This window comes from Neofelis nebulosa, chromosome 13 (assembly GCF_028018385.1).
Source record: "Neofelis nebulosa isolate mNeoNeb1 chromosome 13, mNeoNeb1.pri, whole genome shotgun sequence".
In the NCBI taxonomy this organism is placed as follows: Eukaryota; Metazoa; Chordata; class Mammalia; order Carnivora; family Felidae; genus Neofelis; species Neofelis nebulosa.
In genome coordinates this window covers 60,077,454-60,091,818 of record NC_080794.1, presented here as the reverse complement: position 1 = coordinate 60,091,818, position 14,365 = coordinate 60,077,454, and the positions used below count along the sequence as shown (strand labels likewise).

The 14,365-nt window shown below is 40.7% G+C and overlaps 1 protein-coding gene and 1 non-coding gene across 3 annotated transcripts in view; one reads left to right on the top strand and one right to left on the bottom strand.

The window, feature by feature from the left end:
* Positions 1 to 14,365, top strand: part of BLNK (B cell linker) — a 76,042-nt gene that overhangs the window by 57,142 nt on the left and 4,535 nt on the right. For both annotated transcript variants that reach the window (XM_058697315.1, XM_058697316.1), the window contains 7 exons: positions 1,679 to 1,706; positions 2,557 to 2,599; positions 4,865 to 4,949; positions 5,378 to 5,409; positions 9,107 to 9,174; positions 9,995 to 10,078; positions 12,920 to 13,075. In XM_058697315.1, coding sequence (XP_058553298.1) covers positions 1,679 to 1,706; positions 2,557 to 2,599; positions 4,865 to 4,949; positions 5,378 to 5,409; positions 9,107 to 9,174; positions 9,995 to 10,078; positions 12,920 to 13,075 — 496 coding nt within the window. The remainder of the gene's footprint in view (positions 1 to 1,678; positions 1,707 to 2,556; positions 2,600 to 4,864; positions 4,950 to 5,377; positions 5,410 to 9,106; positions 9,175 to 9,994; positions 10,079 to 12,919; positions 13,076 to 14,365) is intronic.
* LOC131494220 (U6 spliceosomal RNA) lies at positions 7,262 to 7,369 on the bottom strand. The gene has a single exon (XR_009253265.1). It is a non-coding gene; the product is annotated as a U6 spliceosomal RNA (small nuclear RNA).

Genomic DNA, 14,365 nt, shown 5'->3' with positions numbered 1-14,365 from the left:
GAATCCACAGAGCGGTCCTGCCTGAGAACCCGGGGGGACGCAGGGGCTTTTTCTGCTATTTCCCTCCAGAGGAGCACAGCGGCCCAGGCTCAGATACAGGTGCACCTCACGTTACAGTAGGTATGTTCCTGAAGGGTGTGGAAAACAAGCCCCACTGCCCTGTTCTCCTCCTCCGCTCCCCTGGCGTGCCAGTCAGACTACGGGTCTCCTGCTGAAATAAAGAACCAGCAGTCTTTCTTCCCCTAAATTCTTAGTTAAGTCTTGAGTTCATTGACCTGTGTTCCGAAAGACAGAAGCTCCAGCGCCTGAATAATTTTGAGACCCATGAGCAGGTTTCATCTTTGCTTTCTACTCCTCCACTTCTCTTTCGAGTAGTTAACGATATGTAAACAAACACGTGTACACCCAACAGCACACACTGGATTGTTCCATCAAAGGCCATACTGCCGAGGTTCCTTTCAAAGGTGAGATAAGAGAGTAATACTTTCTTATTGAATGTAAAAGAGCTTTGTAAACTGTTAGGTGCTGTAACGTATTAATATCACAAACAGTGACCCCCATAATTTTATATTGATTCAATAGGTTATTTTAAAAGCCCACTTAAATATGTACAAAGCTGGCCTGCATGATTATAATCTTGATTCCGCCTCTGTGGAAAGCAAAGAAATTCTTAGGTTCAAAGGTTTATTGACCAAAATTTCTCCCTTGCCTGAGTTTTATCACTTTGGGCAAATTACTTAATCTCTTGGAGCCTCAGCTTCCTAATCTCCAAAATGCAACAATAATATCCATTTTAAAAGGTCACTGTGAGGTTTAAGTAACATGAAAAGCCTAACCCAGAGACAGGCACTTGGGAATTGTTAGTGTTCTTCCCCCCATCTTCCAGCTCTGAGCCAAAAACAAAGAGAGAGAGACAGAGAAGGAGAGAGAGAGAGAGAGAGAGAGAGAGAGAGAGAGAGAGAGGAGGTGACAGTCTTTAAATACAGAAAAGAAGTATACACTCTTACAATATTCGATTATAATCTCTACTGGAACCAAGCTGAGACAAGCCCCTACAGGACCACAAATCACAGTGGTTTTCACACTTGTGTTGGTCTTCGATTTCTCTGTTCGAGATGAAATCCTAGGTAAGTGTCTAGTAGAGAATAGTCACCTAAGGCAGGACAGCAGTGGGCAAGGAGGGGTGCTGGCTGCGGTTCCACCTGCTGGGCCATCCTCCTATCTCCACTCGTGTCCATACGCTGTAGCCCGAGCTTACCCTTGGAGGATGGGAGGTCTCTGTGTCCATACTTTGAAAATACCGAGTCTAGTCCTCATTTTACGGACAAGGAAACTAAAGCTGCAACCAGCCTCACAGGCGAGGGAAAGAGGCCTGAGGTCACAGAGTAATCAGCAGCGGAAATGGAACAAGAATTCAGCTATCCTGACTCCCTGGCAACTGGCGCTCCCGTTTATCCCCAGTTAACTCTTAGCCATCTGTCAGTGGACTCTATCTGAAGCTGGGAGGATCAGGACTAAATCCTCATTCCATCCCCCTCTGCCCTTGAAGGATAGTCTCCCAACACACTCATATCATGTTTATTATTCTAGTTTAAATTGGAGAGTGAAATGATAAGCAGTCAGCTCCACTTTATCTTTGTTATGTTTTAACAAAGCCCAATCTCTTTTTATCCTCCAGGAAAAAACCAGCTACCCCACTGAAGACAGTAAGTTAATTTTGCATTTAAATGTGTTTCATATTTCCTGCCATGCTTATTCTTATTCCCTTATTTAAAGTTGACAGTGCTTCCAGCTAAGGTGAACACAGCAATTTTAGCAACTGAAGTTGCTGCCCAGATGCTCCAAGAGAAATTTAGCTTCCTCAGTTAGCCAGGGAAGAGGCTGCATGGGAGGAGCTCATCCCCACTTAGCCCCGGGGGCGGGAGGGGCGGGGGGGGGGGGGGGGGCGCTTCACCGAGTGTGAGCAGCAGATCCAAGGTGGCAGCCGGGCTCCCTTCCTCCCCTGACATCTGCCTTCCCCATGGGGAGCGCCTGTGTCTGCTTTCCATCTGCCGGCCTGGGGGCTAATGGTGTATCAGGCACACACAGGCCCGACTACACTTGGATTCTGGCCAGAATGTGGGGAACCTGGGCCAGCCCACTGTCTGAGGAAGCCCCCCTTGACCTAGTGCCTACTCTGTAACCTGACATCTGCAGTCACTTAGCAAACACTGAGGTGGGGCCCTAAGACCAGAGCCAGAGGCCACACTCCCTCTGTGCAAGAGCTACTGGCCAGCAGCTACTGGGGGTCACGGCATCCCTGAGCCTTGTTGACAGGGCACAGAAGTCCCTACACCAGGGCGACACTGCCCCTTCTGTGATACACTTCTAGTCCATTGCTGCTTATTGCAGATGTTGGGCTGGGAACTGGGTGCTTTTTATTGTTGTTCTTGTGACTGAAACAATAGCTATGCATCAAAGAAATGCCCTCCCCAAGTACTTATTTTAATAATGTTGCTTTGACATTTATTTCCACATCCCACCAGAGTGAATATCCTTGCCTATTTTTTTTAATAGACTCCACTTACGCCTCAACAGAACGCTTCAACTGTTTGTGAAGGTAAACCTGTATTATTCTGAAGGATGAGTATGTCCTCTCAAAGCTATTTTAATTAAGGATTTGTACATAAGTGTATTTCTAATTTGCTTTGACTACTTATAAAGCAATTGTGAATATGAACCTCGGGTTTCTAAATAAAGTGCCCTTGGCTTTGCAACAAGCAGGAAGGACCTGAGATTTTGAGCCAGTGTCTTTGGGGCAAGGCTGTCGTCTACACGCCCCAAACCTGCCTGTTTGGAGACATATGACTTGCCAGACACGGTTCTATGGCTTTACATAGATATGAAGACTTATTTAGAGGCATTCATGTATTTTAGAAACAATAGCTTAGTCACAGCAATGAAATTGATAAAAATCTGTTTATTTGAGCAAGTTCTTTTGCTAAGTGTTGAAAGTAATGTTTTCTGAATTCAAATGTCTATTTTAATACCTCACATCTTCAAATGTTTTTCTTCGTTTTATCGTATCCTTAAAACCTCACAAATACTTTTAACTGGGATTTTCCATTTAAAAAACTATCTGTATTTGAAAAATATTGGGGGAAATAAAAAAAAAAAAAGAAAGAAAGAAGTAAGAACTATCCATAATCTCAACACTTAGAACACTATATAGAGTTAAAGCCCTAAACCGTCTAATTCTACAACTGAAGCTACCCAGTGTTAAAGCTGAGTATTCTCACCATTTCCTGAGTTAACATGGGCACATCTACAAAAAATGCTCTGGTTTCTTTGACGATGGATGTTGGACATTTTCCGAATGTGTCCTACACCTCGCCTGTCTGCTTCAACTGCTCCATTGTTTGTTTGTTTGTTTGTTTGTTTGTTTGTTTTTACATCTGTTTCCCATATCTTTCTTCCTCCAGGCTATTTTTGAGCTATCACTCCCTTTCTGCTATCTGGCTTTCATCTCCCTTTCCTCTGATGCTTTTGCCTCACTGTCCTTCCATACCTTACAGTTTTCTGTGCCTGTCGAGCAGGGAGCTCAGATTATAGTGGAGCCCTAGGGTGAGCCTCTGCAGGAAGTAAGCTCAACCCTGTGCAAATTCCATTGACTTCAGGAGCCTTTGAAAACCAGCCCAGAAGGAGCTCTTGGCATGTGCCACGCAGCTCCGGTGTCCTCATTCCCAAAGGGCTCCTAGTACAAGAGCTTGGCATGCTGTCTCTTTTGTGACTTGTCTCAGGGACAGAGGCAATAATCTTCCAAGCCCAGTGCAGGTGAACAGCCTCTTCTCACCTAGGAAGGAAACCCCTCCAGGACTGCAGAGACAAAGCAGGGTGGTCATCAGGCTGTGGGAACCAAGTGTGTTCATTGTTTCTCCTTCCGAAATTATCAAGTTGTAAAGTCATGAACAAAACATCTCACATGGCATCTCAAAGTAGGGTGCCATAGACTTAAAACATTCTTCAGGGCCTCAAGGCTTCTGAATTTTGCTGCATTACATGAACCCCTCAAGTCTATTTTATCATTTATTTGAATCTTTGAGTTCATACTACTTTTACTCTTTTGGGGTCCTGTAACAGAAGACCCATAGTTCACCTTTCTTCCATGTGGAACACATACCCATAGACATACAGAGATTCTAACACACCCTAGACCAAATTTGAAGGAGAACAAAGCATTAAAATAATTTATCATCACATTTATCCATGGTCCAGCAGTAAAGTTCAACATAAATTCAGCATAAATTTCTTACATTTCAGGTTTACCCATTTCCCTGTGTACCAGTTATAACCCCACCCTTTCTTCTCCCACTCAGGAAAACACAATGAAATGCAAATGTGATTAACATTATTATCAGGATGACCTTGAATTTGCTCAGTTAATTTTGCAAAAAGAGTAGATTATTTGCAAACTCTCATATTTTACCTCTTATCAGTAAGAAATTACTTATAACACCTCTTATGACTAATGAAGATAAACTAAGTGTGTTGCAACACCTGTGTGAGGGATACAGGTGTGGGTCAAACTTGTTCGTCTCTGGCTCCCACCTGTACTCACACATTTAAAGGTCCAGCCCCCGTGGCTCAGTCCCCATGTATATTGCCACAGAACTGTGAGGTGTGCCTGCAACACTGCTGGGTAGGATGCCTGGTCCTAATAGTGCAAACACATCACCAGACTGACAGGTGCACAAACAGATGGCATCCTGGTGAAAGACGTGTTCATAGGAAAACATCGGACCAAATCCGTTTCTTCTTGGTTGATGTTGCTGGGTTGGGAACAGACATTTCACTCTAGTCTGATATGAAAACTTTCTCCATGCAGAAAAACCCATACCTGCTGAACGCCACCGAGCATCTAGTCACAGACAAGAAAATATGCAGTCATCAGTGTTTCCTCCTGCCCAGAAGTAAGAATCCCTTCCTTTAAAAATAAGTTTCCCTAACACCTGTATCGTTACATTGCATAGTGACACGGGCTTAGTGCTTGGTAAAGATCTGACATTCATTGTTTCGCAATTAAAATTTTTAAAGGTGTTAAGTAGGAAAGAACTTTAAAAGAACTTCTTAGACTCACAAAGACCTAATATTTGGGTTTATTGGTCTTCACTAAAATCTAACACTTTAGTCAAGGTCCTTCCTTTTCAAAAACTAAAGGGGATAGTTTTACTTACCTTGAAGGTTTTGGTGCCTTATCTGTCCTTCGATATGTTTGATTGGCCATTTGGGTTGACTCCTTTGTGATGCCCCTGCTCAGAGCATCTTCAGTACAAGCAAAATGTCAGACTTGTTCATCTTGTGCTTTGCCCTTTAATTAATCTGAAATTCTTCCTTGCAGACAAATCCATCACAAACCTGTACCTCTGCCAAGTAAGTACGGTGAAACATGAAAAACAATATCACGTTGTAAGTAAGGCTGGATTTTCATGTCTGAGCAACACTTCCAGCTGGAGGATCTTAGTACCCTCTCTGACTTGTTTCCTTTTCTGTTAGATGGAGCCACAATATTTATTTCAGGACACCTGAGTGGCTTGCCTGGTTAAGCGTCCAACTGCTGATGTCGGCTCAGGTCGTGGTCTCTTAGTTTGTGATCAAGCCCCTCATCAGGCTCTGTGCTGACGGTGTGGAGCCGGCTTGAGATTCTCTGTCTCTCCCTCTCTCTCTCTGCCTCGCCCCCACTCACACTTGCATGTGCACTCTCTCTCAAAACAAACAAACAAACGAAGATTTTAAAAAAGAATATTTGTTTCATGGAGTAATTTTCAAAAGTAAATAAATCTGAGATCATTTTTCTTTTTTTAGTATTGATTCAATATGTTACCAGTCATACTGGTCATCTTTTATATTTAATTTTTTAATAAAAATAGTACAACTGTTTTCAAAATAAGATTAAGTACCTGATATAGTGCTTTGTATATACAAGGTCTTCAATAAATGATAGTAATTGAAATTAAATCTAAAAGACACTTCGATGCTCATAAAACATATCCATAAAAGCTACCCTAAAAATATTTGGCAAATAGCTGGATAATTTTCCCAAGGCAAATAGAACATCACCCTAAAAACATATGAAGTCGGACTTGTAGAACAGAACTGCCCAAACTTTGATTTCCCTTCTACTCAAATGTAGGAAAAAATGAAAAAACAAAACCTGAGTGTGCATGGGTAATTTGGAAGATATTCCAAAATAAGCAAGATTTGGTAAACATAAATAAAATAATTGTTATAAACAAAAAAATTATGTGCATTTATGTTAATCAGAGTTCAGGTTTCAATTAGATTTTTTATTTATCTCAATAAATGAAATTCAAACATATATATAAAATACATATGTATTCTTAAATTCTGAACACAAAGTGCAAATGGTTTGGCTATAGAAATTTTCTTTTTCACTGTGTAAAGCTTTATTATACTTTTTATTGTTTTTCAACCTAAGTCATTCTTTCAACTGACAAATCCTTACTAACCATCTGTCGCATGCCAGACACTGTTCTAGACACAGGGTAGACAGCACTGAACAAAACAAATGAATCCCTGCCCCTATGGAGCTTCTATTCTACCAGGGGAGATAGACAAAAACCAGAAACAACTGGATAAATCATATGCTATCGGGTAAACGTTAAAGTGCTATAAAGAAAAAGAAAGCAAGTTGGCAGGGGTAGGGTCACAGAGTAAGGGAGGCAGTGGAGTCTGCTGTTTCGGGTGGGGCGGTCAGGGCCTCAGCTGGAAAATGGGGTCTAATAGCTCCTCCCACAATGGGCCCAGGTGAGGACAAAATGAACTAAGATGTGGAAAGTAGAACAGGACTGGCACTTATTCCAGGGTCAGAAAATATCAGGCATGAACTCCCCTAACTGCCCAAGCTGCAATAACCACCAACCACCTTACACTGTGTGGCCTGGGAGAGCCTGACCCCCCACCCTCTGTGGCTGCGCCCACCCAGGAGTACTGTCCCGACCCATGAGAATGCACCCTTCCTTCACGCCCAGCCTTGCTGGGCCCGCCAAGCCATCACTGCCCGATCCTGTTACAACGGGTGGCTGTCGCTTTTGAACATCCAGGAGAAGACATCTAAGCCTGTTTCTCCTGCATGCTTCCCTTCCTAATAAAGGACAATTCTGGTTGCTCTGGTCAAAAACTTAGAGTTCCCCAGGACTGCTGGCTTGCTTGCTTGCTTGCTTTTTTATTTTTATTTTTATTTATTTTTTTATTTTATTTTATTTTTTTTATGGAACGCTTCACGAATTTGCATGTCATCCTTGCGAAGGGGCCATGCTAATCTTCTCTGTATCGTTCTAATTTTTAGTATATGTGCTGCCGAAGCGAGCACATTGCTTGTTTTTTTAAAAAAACTTTTTAAATGTTTATTTTTGAGAGATACAGAGACAGACAGTGTGAGTGGCAGGGGGAGCAGAGAGAGAGGGAGACACAGAATCCGAAGCAGGCTCCAGGCTCTGAGCTGTCAGCACAGAGCCTGATGAGGGGCTCGAACCCACGAACTGTGAGATCATGACCTGAGCCGAAGTCGGATGCTTAGCCCACTGAGCCACCCAGGCATCCCTCGCTTGCTTTCTTCACACACCTTCCAGCTATTCTTTCAAAATATGATTGATATCCAACCATCCACTGCCACCATCTGTTCTAGGCCATCATCATCTCCTGCCTGGGCTTGCAAGAACACCAAACTGGCCTCTTCTCTCTGCCCTTGCTTTCTTGGATCTATTTCCAGCCCTGCAGCCAGAGTGACCTTGTTGAAAGACAGGCAGATTACATTACTACTCTGTTCAAAACCCTCCAAAAGCTTCCCATACCGTGTCTGTTAAGGCTCAAGTCATGCTAAGGGGTCCACCAAGTCCTACACCGCTGGCCCCTTCATTACCTGGTGTCTGACTTCATCCCTTATTTTTCTCTCCTTTTCCCTCCACACTCCAGGCACAGTGACCCCCTCTCCATCCCTCAAACATGCTAGGCCCCTTGCCCTATTCCCCTTACCTGGAACACTCTTTCCTGAGATATCTGCATGCCTCCTCCCTCTCTCACTGCAGATCTTACCTAAATGTCACCTCAGTGAGGCCTTCCCGACTAGCCTATTTCAACATATTGCTTTTCCAAAGCTAACCCCAACCCCCTTCCCTGCTTATTTTTCTCCTTGCACTTACAACTCTGTAATATTGCATACATATTTCTTATGTCTTTATTGCCTGTCTCAATCACTCCATTAAAACTTAAGCTCCATGAGGGAAGGGCATTTTGCTGTTTTGTTTGACCGCTATATATCTATCCCCAATGCCTTGATCCATGGCAGGCATACGATGATGAATGAATGAATGAATGAATGTAGTATTTTCTGTATTTCATGTGTCTCTATTTAGACTATATAGACTATATAGACTCTATTTAGACTATAAACTCCTTGAGGAAGTTTATGCCTTAAGGCAGCAATTTTCACATGTCTTGGTCTCAGGACCATTTAAACACTCTTAAAATCATTGCAGACCCAAAGACCTTTGGTTCACATGTTTCTTTTTATTGATACTTAATGTATTAATTAAAACAGACATTTAAAACATATTTATTAATCCATTTTTAATTAAAACTTTTATTTTTTCCTTTAAAAATGTTAAACCCATTCATGTTAACATAAAATATTTTCATGAAAAACCACTATATTTTCCAAACAAAAACAATTGAGTGGAAAGAGTGGCATTGTTTTGCATTTTTGAAGTCTCTTTAATGCCTAGACTAACAGGGACAGCTGGATTCTCATATCTGCCTCTACATTCAATCTGTTGCGATGTTTTTCTGGCTGAAGTATATGAAGAACTTTGGGCTTCACAAAGATACGGATTTGGAAAAGACCTCACAACCTCTCTGAAAGAATCCTGGGGATTCCTGAGGTCCCCAGACCATGCTTTGCGAACCACTGCAATTAAGGATTTTTTTTGGTGTGTGAATGATTTGTCAGTGTGTGTGCCCCCAGCAGCGCCTAGCACAGTGTTAAGAGTATGGACATAATAACTTCTTGAGATAAGATGAAGACCCCGTTGATTTTTCAAATCCCTTCCAGGATTTCCAGAAGGGGGAAGCCCAGCTGTGGATGGCCAATTTTCATCTAACCCTCATTTGTCAGAACAGGTATGAATGAACTCTTATTGCTACCATTAAAATGCAGGAAAGGGCATGTTTTCTTGTAAGGGGTTTGGGGTAAAGCTTGAGGACAGACTGTATTTTAAAAGTCAGCTTGTGAGTTATCACTTGCTGATGGATACAGACTACACTTTTCTTTTTCAGGGATTAAGTCCCTGCTCGATGTATTCCACTTTGTATTCTAGATGCCCTAAATAACAATCGTGTTTCTTCAAAACTAGCAAAGAAGTATGTTGTTTTTATTGTTCTTCCTCTCACATAGATTCTATTTAAACTGTGTAATTTTCTCAGAATAGATCTGTGGAGGCATATGATATTAAAACACACAACGCAGCACAGTTTTTAAAAAGACAGAGAAAGAACTCTGTATGCCCTTGGGCAAGTCTCCCTAAGCTTTCTCAGATGTCAAATAGGGATGATATTATGTGTCCTTCTTGCCTTCAAAACAGTTAAAAGAATCAAATAAGATAATATTTGGTAAAAACATTTTGGAAATTAAGAAGCACTCCACAAAGCAACAACAATAAGATCACAATAGAAAGGGAGATTATAAGTTATTTAGGAGGAAGGAATAAATGGCTCAGGAATCAGGCAGGACTGATTGATTGATTGATTGATAAGAATGCTCAAGCACTAAGGCCAAATGAGAAAAAAGTCAATTATGTAATCCTGTGATTGATCAAAAGAAGCAGAAAACTCATTTTCAAATTACTGGTCCAAACACAGATTTGTCTTGGTAATGCAAAGTGGGACTTTGTTTTCAGTGCCAGAAGGTACTGTGCTACTGACATTCTTTTCCATTTCACAGGAAGCTGACATCCACTGCAAGCCGTGGTATGCCGGTGCCTGCGATCGAAAGTCTGCTGAGGAGGCTTTATACAGATCAAACAAGGTTTGACCATTTAAAAGACTTTTTTAATGTTTATTCATTTTTGAGAGAGAGAGAGAGAGAGAGAGAGAGGAGAGAGAAACAAAGCCTGAGCAGGGGAGGGGAAGAGAGAGAGGGAAACACAGAATCCGAAGCAGGTTCCAGGCTCCAAGCTGTCAGCACAGAGCTGGACGTGGGGCTTGAACTCACAAACCATGAGATCATGACCTGAGCTGAAGTCAGATGCTTAACCCACTGAGCCACCCAGGTGCCCCAGGTGTGACCATTTTTAAATCCCATATTCTGTTCCCAGTCTACTATAGGCACAGCTGTCATCCCAATAATTCGCTGACCAAATAATTGCAGCGATTATAGATGCAGGGATTTTTTTTATTTACTTATTCAAGAGCCATTGCCATCCCCTCCTGTCCTTCAAGCATCTCCCTCTTTGTTCCTACATCTTATTTCTATTTGTCCTTCCTTTGCAAGGATCCATAGGCCCCACTGCTCTCCAAACAGTGGGAGAGAAGGCTGCAGGGGCAGATCTCTGTAAGGCTTGCTCCTACATGAGATCCATTCAGGAGTGAGAAGTAACAGTCTATTTTGGATCAATGCATGGGTTAAAAGATCAAGGTCAAGGTGGCAGAAAGTACCTGGAAGTAAATTTTTAGAGAGTCCAAGGCAAATCATGTAGGAAACACTAGGAGCAGTTAGTTTAGAAAATCCAAAATTAAAGTGCCACCTTTCCCTTTCTTGCTCTTTCCTTCTTCCTTTTTTTTTTTTTTTTTTTTTTCACTTGCACCTACTTTGTCAGAATATATGACATTTACATACTGGTTTTTGCTACCTTTACTCTAGTCCTACCTCTACAATTAAATATATTAAATGCTTTCCATTCATCCCTTTGCTGGCTGGCTTTCCAGTTATCTCTTTTTGTTTGACAAATCTCACCTTGTAGTAGATTCTCAGGAAGGACTATGTTTACACTATTCCCTGAGTTCTTGCACATTCAAAGCTGTTTTTTTTATAACCTGATAACCTGGAAGATACCTTGACAGCTTATAAAAACCCTTGTCTTGAGTTTTGAAAGTGTTGCTCCATTGTATTGTCTTGGTTTTTTTTTTAAGTTTATTTATTTTCTTTTTTGAGACAGAGAGAGAGAGAGCACACACATACACACACAGAGGGGAGGAGCAGAAAGAAGGAGAGACAGAATCCTAAGTAGGCTCCATGCATCAGCACAGAGCCCAATGTGGGGCTCGAACTTGTGATCCGTGAGATCACGAACTGAGCTGAGACCAAGAGTCAGACGCTTAACCAACCGAGCCACCCTGGTGCCCCACCTTGTTTTATAGGATGTTTTTGAGAAGTCCGATGCTAATGTTATTTTCTTACCCTTATGTGTAATTTTATATTTTAGTCTGAAGGCTCTGCAGACCTTTTGTTTTTAAAATCTAATAGTTTTCTAGAATGTGTCTCTGAGTTGATTTTCAGGTCAATTTTTTCAGATACATGGAACCCCTTTCTATATGTAGATTTAAGTTTTCTCTTATTTCCAATAAATTTATTTCCAATAAATTTATTTTTCCAATAAAATTCCAGTCTTAAACAGTAGTTCTCTTCTATTGTTTTGTTTTTCTCTTCAAGGACTCAAATTACATGCATTTTGGGCCTTTTTTGTCTTCCATTTTAACCACTCTGACCCTATTGTATTTTTTCTTCTTCTTCTTCTTCTTCTTCTTCTTCTTCTTCTTCTTCTTCTTCTTTTAAATCTCCTTTTTTGTTGTTTTCTGTCCTGGTTGCTTCCATGCCTTCCTTTACTCATTTATCGTATCTTCATTTAAAGGTATTGTCCCTTGGGCATCTTGTAATTTCTTCATTTCTGACCCAGATTTGTCTTTCTCTTCAGTTTCCTTCCTGAGTTTGATGAACTTTTGTTGCGTTTCTTCCTTCTGCTTTTTGTCCATTTTTTGTTCAAAATTTTTGAATTTCTGATAGAGAATATTTATTTTTTAAGTTTTTAAATTATGTATTCATTTTAAGTAATCTCTACACCCAACAATGTGGCTCAAACTCACGACCGACCCCAAGATTAAGAGTTTCATGCTCTACTGCCAGACAGACACCCCTAGAATATTTTATAAAATATTTAATTAATTTGGTATGTTGTGTTACAGTTTTTTCTGCTTCAGTATAAGTTTTGGGGAAGAGAATTCTCATCACATCAAATGTTTTGATTCCCAATTTCTGCTTTCTTCTTATAGTACTTTTATTTTTTTATTTTTTTTTATTTTTTTTTTAACATTTATTTATTTTTGAGACAGAGAGAGACAGAGCATGAATGGGGGAGGGGCAGAGAGAGAGGGAGACACAGAATCAGAAGCAGGCTCCAGGCTCCGGGCCATCGGCCCAGAGCCTGACGCAGGGCTCGAACTCACAGACCACAAGATCGTGACCTGAGCTGAAGTCGGACGCTCAACTGACTGAGCCACCCAGGTGCCCCTCATAGTACTTTTAAATGGAATTTGTTTCATATTTCTTTTAGTCATAGGTAACTTGTAGACATGTTCCTAGTTCAAGAGTGCTCTTTTTATTTAATCTTAATCTAAAGATTAAACATTTCTAAATCTATAAATGTAACATCTTATTTCATGCATCAAAAAGCTGGCATTGACCTCACTCCGGATTTTCTGTAAGTATATATTTTACTGAAGTATTTTCTTGGAAAATAATAAACTATAATCAATGATGAAAATTACATAGCTCAATAATTACATTTTGAATATAATGTAGGTATGAACTGATTAATAACCTGTGAAAACATAAGTATACTCACCGTAATCATGTTTTTCTTTTAATAAACAGGATGGATCATTTCTTATTCGGAAAAGCTCCGGCCATGATTCCAAACAGCCATATACACTAGTTGTATTCTTTAATAAGCGAGTATATAATATCCCTGTGCGATTTATCGAAGCAACAAAGCAGTATGCTTTGGGCAGGAAGAAAAATGGTGAAGAGGTCAGTAACATCTCTTTTAATCCAACTCTATAACTATGTATTGAGCACAATGATGTCATAGTGTGTTAGGTGCTAGAAATGAAGAGAAAGGATGCAAGGGCACTCGGTGTGAGGCTTGCATACATGTCATAAAAAGAGTACAAGATAAAATACTGTGTTCAGGCAGCATAATCTACAGAAGACAGGAGGATAGACTTGCATGATGTAAAGGCTGCACTTAGTCCCTTTATCCTGTTACTTAGTGGACTCAGTTTGATTCAGTATTTTGGTTCAGAGGAATATAGAAATCAAAGTTGAAATGTCAAGTAGAGTTAATGTTGTAAGAATGAAGGTCAGTGTCCAGAGCTCCTAAGTCAAGAACTAGGATCTCAATTCAAATACCAAAGCAGATGACCAAGGGGGCACCTGGGTGGCTCAGTCGCTTGAGCATCCGACTTTGACTCAGGTCATGATCTCACGGTTCATGAGTTCGAGCCCCGTGTCGGGCTCTGTACTGACCGCTTGGAGCCTGGAGCCTGCTTCAGATTCTGTCTCCCTCTCTCTCTGCCCCTCCTCCACTCATGCTCTGTCTCTCTCTCAAAAATAAATAAACATTAAGAAAAATTTAAAAGTAGATGACCAAGGAAGGATCAGAAGAGATGCAGAAACTTGTGTTGATATATTAGATTCCCATGGACCCAAATGAGCTTTTGGGCCTGCAGCAAGAGAAAAGCATTACAGTAGGTCTTGAGTACTAACAAGATTTAAAGTCTAACCCCTCTTTAATCTGGACTAAACTCAATGTTTACCATACCTCTTCTTAGCCAGTTTGTTTTTATAAGTGAACCCTGAAATATGGGCTGGAATAATCCATAAATGGTCAGAAAGGGAGTGAAACTTGTACTGGCCTGGAGTAATGGGTTGAATTTGAGTAGCTAAAATGAAAGTTAAAGATGAGAAGGAGAAAAGTGGAAAGAACAATCTAAGCAGAGGAAATAGCATTTAAAAATTCAAGTTAAGAAATATTTATTTTCAATACTCCTTCAGAAAGAGCTATACCCATTCCGAACCCAGCACTTGTTAGAAAGCATCTGAATTGTTAGAAATTGTCATAATTGTCATCTTCTCCACTAGATGAGGCCACGGACTAAAATAGGTCTTGCTCATCTCTGTATTTCCAGAATCACAGAAGAATAGCTGACTTTAGTGGATATTTGATATATACTTATTAAATGATGAATTTATTTGTTGATTGATTACAGGCAGGAGAGTAGCATTTGTAAAACAAACCGATAAGGTCTTCTGTCAATA